At 42.4% G+C, this 6,201-nt stretch overlaps 1 protein-coding gene across 4 annotated transcripts in view; it reads left to right on the top strand.

The window, feature by feature from the left end:
- The window catches only part of GNE (glucosamine (UDP-N-acetyl)-2-epimerase/N-acetylmannosamine kinase), a 65,986-nt gene that overhangs the window by 29,700 nt on the left and 30,085 nt on the right, over positions 1-6,201 (top strand). For all 4 annotated transcript variants that reach the window (XM_017543156.2, XM_017543155.2, XM_017543153.2 and 1 more), the window contains one exon: positions 2,472-2,684. In XM_017543156.2, coding sequence (XP_017398645.1) covers positions 2,472-2,684 — 213 coding nt within the window. The remainder of the gene's footprint in view (positions 1-2,471; positions 2,685-6,201) is intronic.

The raw sequence follows: 6,201 nt of genomic DNA, 5'->3' as shown, positions 1-6,201 counted from the left end.
CAACATGGTGAAACCCCGTCTCTACTAAAAATACAAAAAATTAGGCCAGATGGGGGGGCAAGGGCCTGTAATCCCAGCTACACAGGAAGCTGAGGTGGGAGAATCGCTGGAACCCAGGAGGGGGAGGGTGGAGGGAGACAAAAAGGCACCACACAACAAAAGAAAGGGGGAAAGAAAAAAACCCCAAATAAAAAAAAAAAAAAAAAGAGAGAGTAGAAGTTGAAGTGAAAGAGTAGCTCTAGAAAAGTAAATCAGTCACTAATATTATTTCTTGCTTGCTTTCTTACTTATATTAACTATACCTTAAAGTAATCTTGAGCTGAAGCAGTTTAAATCTGGAGTCCCCAGCCAGTACCAACCAGTGATCCTCAAGCCTGCCCTGGTTGATCACTTGCTTACTGGTGGATGGTACTATCGATTTTGGTACTCCTGAGACCTTAGGCGAGTTAATGAGGGTATGAGATATTAATGAGAAATGCCAGAACAGAGCCTAACACTGAAGAATTTCCAAGTACTGGTTATTGTTAGCTGATACCACCACTCATTGCTGAATTCTTAGGCTTTTTTTGGTAAAGGAGGCAGAACCCCTTTCTCTGCAATGTCAAGATATCACCACTTTACCCTGAAAGAACCCCTGTCAAGTGTTCCCTTGAACAATATTTTCTGTGAGGGAGAACAAAGTAGGATATTAGTTGAAAAACATTTAATACCCAACCCAGATTTTTTCCAGGTAATGCATCAGTATTTCAGAAACTTTAATATTTATTCTTCTCTGATCCTTTAAATTTTGTATAAATGTTTATAATATAACTATGTATCTCTCTGGTTCAATATTCATTGTCAATGATATATTCTGTTTATAATACACTTTCCTGACTATTTGTACTTTAGATTAGAATTGGAGGTATTTTTTCTCTATGAAAGTAAAGGGTCCCAGGCATATCTAAGTCATGGCTGCCACTTGCCTCTACCCTCCACAGGGTTTTTGGTAAGATATACCCAGGGAACAATAGGAAAATAAGAATCAAGGCATCACTTTATCATTATCTGGCTCAGTGCCCAGTGCCCCAGTATAGGACTGTCTCTGGAAAGTGGATTATTGACGCATAAAGCCAAAGAGGAGCTTTCAACTGAATCTAAACCTGAATCTTGGAATAGTAGCGGCACTGGTGTGCCATGTACTACAGTTTGAGTATCCCTAATCTAAAAATCTGAAATCTGAAATGCTCCAAAATCTCAAAACTTTTTGAGTGCCAATATGACACTCAAAGGAAATGCTTATTGGAACATTTGGATTTTGGATTTTCAGATTAGGGATGCTCATCTGGTAAGTATAACAGAATAAGAAATATTTCAAAATTTAAAAAAAAAAACAACTTGAAACCCAAAATATTTCTGGTTTCAACCATGTCGAATAAGGGATGCTCAACCTGTACAATAATTACAGATGATGCTCTGGCAAGACTGTATATAGGGAGAAGTGGCCAAGCCTTCTCCAGAGAGACCCCAAATCCATTTACCTACCTTGCCACACGGTGAAAGTTAAAAAGATTGAGAAGCATGCATGCACAGCTTTGGTTAAATGAGTGGCGCCTGCCCACTGATGAGCATGATGTGGTCATACTTCTGCCTTCTACCCAATTAGGTTAGCAGTTTTCCTCCCTTGGTATGGGGTAGTTAGGAGAGGGTCAGTTGAGAGGCAAGCAGAGGCACATTAAATATTGCCTCCCTTTCATGTATCTTTTAATTTTTTTTGGGGGGGGGGGACGGAGTTTTGCTCGTTACCCAGGCTGGAGTACAATGGCGCGATCTCGGCTCACCGCAACCTCCACCTCCTGGGTTCAGGCAATTCTCCTGCCTCAGCCTCCTGAGTAGCTGGGATTACAGGCATGCGCCACCATGCCCAGCTAATTTTTTGTATTTTTAGTAGAGACGGGGTTTCACCATGTTAACCAGGATGGTCTCGATCTCTTGACCTCGTGATCCACCCGCCTCGGCCTCCCAAAGTGCTGGGATTACAGGCTTGAGCCACTGCGCCTGGCCTGTATCTTTTAATTTTTATTAAGTTGTGCAGTTAAAATATAAGCCACAGTGTCAGAATGTACCTGTATTTTCTTGGAGTTTAGTCCACATAAATGGGAGTGCTATCCCACTGAGTTCTTGTTAATATAAAGGGGAGCGTAGCTGGGCAGAGGCTCTCTGATCAGCTTGGGTGTGTGGAGCCTGAGAGTGTTCCATTTGCGAACTCTCAGGTTAAGATACAGGCTGTTGGCCTGTTTTTAGCCTCTTAATTGTTTAAGGTAAAGGTTTTTACTAGGGCTTTGAAAAAGTCAGTAGTTAAAATTACTATTTCCCTAATAACTGATGTGAGGTTTTTTAGGGAGTTTTCTTTATGTGGGCTATACTTGCCAATGAAAATAGTTTCTTTATCTCACAAACCATTTACCAATTGCTTCTTTTCATTTTCATAGGGAGCAAAGAGATGGTTCGAGTGATGCGGAAGAAGGGCATTGAGCATCATCCCAATTTTCGTGCAGTTAAACACGTCCCATTTGACCAGTTTATACAGTTGGTTGCTCATGCTGGTTGTATGATTGGGAATAGCAGCTGTGGGGTACGAGAGGTGGGAGCTTTTGGAACACCTGTGATCAACCTGGGAACACGTCAGATTGGAAGAGAAACAGGTATTTACCTTTGCTTATACTTCAACTGACTAGCTTTATACATACATGAGTTATTATAAGGTGTGCGTATATCAGTGCTGAGCATATATGTTGTGAACAAGTCAGTGAGTGAGGTTAATAACCAATTGAAGCCTAAAATCTATAGTTGATAAATAGCACATAGTGATGACCAAATATTTTAGATCTCTACTTATATTTTATTGTCTTTGTAATATCAATTAGCACTAAGTGGTTCTTAATTATGGTCTTTCATGGCTGTGTTTAAGAGAGAATATGGTTGACTGTTGCATGAATATATGAATGCTAGTCTTTTATTTTCTGGGCCTAATATAGAATCCCTTCAGTCAGTACTTTACAGTATGGTAGTTCTAAGTAAAGTGCCCCTTAAGTATAAGTAGTATATTATTAATGAATTTGCTAACTGAGCTAGATCCTGTTATTAACATTAGTTCAAGTTCTAGTCCTGTTTACATGCAGTGGAATTTAACAGAAGCTGTAATGGAAAAGTGTGTATCATTAAAGGAAAAAGAAGTGGACTAGAACCAAGGAGACAGTTCTAGCTCTGCTCTTTCTCCCGTTCTTTATAATTGCCACCCTTCTGCTATATTTAAATCTTCTTTCCTTCTCATTCCCAGCCTATTACTTTACTCCCTGCTTCATAGAGAAAATGGAAGCCATGGCCGGGCGCGGTGGCTCAAGCCTGTAATCCCAGCACATTGGGAGGCCGAGGCGGGTGGATCACGAGGTCAAGAGATCGAGACCATCCTGGTCAACATGGTGAAACCCCGTCTCTACTAAAACTACAAAAAATTAGCTGGGCATGGTGGCGCGTGCCTGTAGTCCCAGCTACTTGGGAGGCTGAGGCAGGAGAATTGCTTGAACCCAGGAGGCGGAGGTTGTGGTGAGCCGAGATTGCACCATTGCACTCCAGCCTGGGTAACAAGAGCGAAACTCTGTCTCCAAAAAAAAAAGAAAGAAAATGGAAGCCATGAGATGGAAATTCTTTCAAATTCCTCAATTCATTCATTTAGAAAATGTTTAATAAGCACCCACAATGTACTAGGCACTGGGATTTGGCAATAAACTAGACCAAGAAGGGCTGGGCTCTCATGCAACTTCCATTCTAGTGGGAGGGGAGATAGATGATAGATGTACACAAAAGAAATAAGAAAAATATCAGGATTTCTATATGCTGTGCCTGCAGTAACACCAGGTATATGATGGGCTTTATTAGATTGGGAGTCACCTATGTGAGGATCAGGGAGAGGCAGTGGGAACAGCCAGTGTGAGGGCTGCGAGGTGAGAACAAACTTGATGTTTTTGAGAAATGGAAGGGCCAATGTGGCTGTAGAGTAGTGAGCAAGAGGCAGAGTGATACGGATGACGTTAGAGAAGGAAGCAGATGCATGTAAGTCAGGGTAAATCATTTGGAATTTTTTCCAAGTGCGATGGGAGGGAATGACATGACACGACTTGCATTTTGGAAAGATCACTCTGGTTGCTAACATGGAGAATGGAATATCGGGGGCGAGGGGCAAGAATAAAAGCAGGGAGACCAGTAATGGGGCTGATTCAGTTGCTCAGATGATAGTGGCTTTGATGAAATATTAGAGATGGAGAAAAGTTAGATTTGGGTTTTGTCATAGTACTTGCCGATGCTTGGATGTGGAGGTGAGAGGAAGAAAGGAATCACCAAGGAAGCCTAGAGATTGGGTGGTGATATGGGGACACTGAGGGGGGAACAGATCTGGGGAGGGATTGAATTAGGAGTTCTTTATGGCCATGTGAAATCTGAGATGCCTGTTAGATATCAAAGCAGACATGGCTAGTAAACAGCTAGATAGTTCCAGGGAGAGTTAGAGTTGGAGATAGAAATTTGAGAGTCATTGGTATAGAAATGATGTATTGTCAGTTTGGCTGCTATGACAGAGAGACCCTAAATAATAGTGAGTTAAATAAGTTAGATGTTCTTTGTTTCTCAGTGGTATGGCAGCTCCACAATCATGAGACTTAGCCCCATCTGTTTTTTCAGTGGTTTCTCTAGCTATTTCTTGCAAGTCTCTGTTTTAGCCTTTGGAAGAAGGAAAAGAGAAGATGCCTTTTCCTTTAAAGATAAGACCTGAAAGTTGCAAATATTTCTTCTCACTTCAATCAGAACTTAGTCACATGGCCACATCTGGTTGCAAGGCAAGCTGAAGAATATATTCTTCTTTTTTTTTTTTGTCTGAGATGGTATTGTTCTGTTGCTCAGGCTAGAGTGCAGTGGTGCAGTCCTAGCTCATCGTAACCTTGAATTCCTAGGCTCAAGCAATCCTCTCACTTTAGCTTCCCCAGCCATATCTGGCTAATGTTTTTACAATTTTTTTTTTTTTTTTTTTAGAGAGAGAGACAGGGTCTTGCTTTGTTGCCCAGGTTCATCTCAAACTCCTGGACTCATGTGATTCTTCCTACCTTGGCCTCAGACTCCTGGGATTATGGATGTGAGCCACTGTGCCCAAGTCTGTTTTTTTTTTTTTCTTTTTAAGGCTAGTCAAGTGAAGCAGTGCCAGGGGAGAAGGAACTGGTTGTGATCAATTAGTTGTAAACACCACTATACTTGGACTAGACAGAATATAATCTTTGGGGATCAGATGCCTGGCTAAAAATTATTTCTAGTATGAAGAAAAGATATCGAGGATAATAGCACTCTGCCATAAGATAGCATTTAAAACCCAGGGACTAAGGCCAGGTGCGGTGGCTCAACACCTATAATCACAGTGCTTTGGTAGGCCAAGGTAGGAGGATTGCTTGAGGCTGGGAGTTCAACCCTAGCTTGAGTCAATATAGTGAGATTCTATCTCTACAAAAAAATTTAAAAATTAGGCAGACCTGGTGGCATGCGCTTGTGGTCCAAGCTACTCAAGAGGCTGAGGCAGGAGGATCACTTAAGCCCAGGAGTTTGAGGCTACAGTGAGCTGTGATCGTGCCACTGCACTCCAGCCTGGGTGACAGAGCAAGATCCTGTCTCTAAAACTTGTAAATAGGGCAGAGAATGGAGCCCAGGACCAGCTTCTGGAGCCCTTCAATCTTTAGAGTTCTGGTGAAGAGGGAAGGTCCAGCAAGGAAGACTGCAGAGAAACACCAGTGAGGTTGGAGGGAAACAAGGAGAGTGTGCTATAATTAAAGCCCCCAAAATACAGTGTTTTAAGGAAGGGGTGGTGGATACTGCTGAGTTCATTTAAGATGTGAAAGGAGGGCTGGGCGTGGTGGCTCACACCTGTAATCCCAGCACTTTGGGAGGCCAAGGCAGGTGGGTCACTTGAGGTCAGGAGTTCAAGCCAGCCTGGCCAACATGGTGAAACCCCATCTCAAATAAAATAAGAAAATTAGTTGGGCGTGGTGGTACATGCCTGTAATTCCACCTATTCGGGAGGCTGAGGCAGGAGAATTGTTTGAACCCAGGAGGCAGATGTTGCAGTGAGCTGAGATCATGCCACTGCACTCCAGCCTGGGCGACAGAGCAAGACTCCATCTCAAA

Source organism: Cebus imitator, unplaced genomic scaffold (genome assembly GCF_001604975.1).
Source record: "Cebus imitator isolate Cc_AM_T3 unplaced genomic scaffold, Cebus_imitator-1.0 Scaffold149, whole genome shotgun sequence".
NCBI classification, from domain to species: domain Eukaryota; kingdom Metazoa; phylum Chordata; class Mammalia; order Primates; family Cebidae; genus Cebus; species Cebus imitator.
Note: the sequence above shows the minus strand (reverse complement) of the source record. Positions and strands in the feature narration are given on the sequence as shown.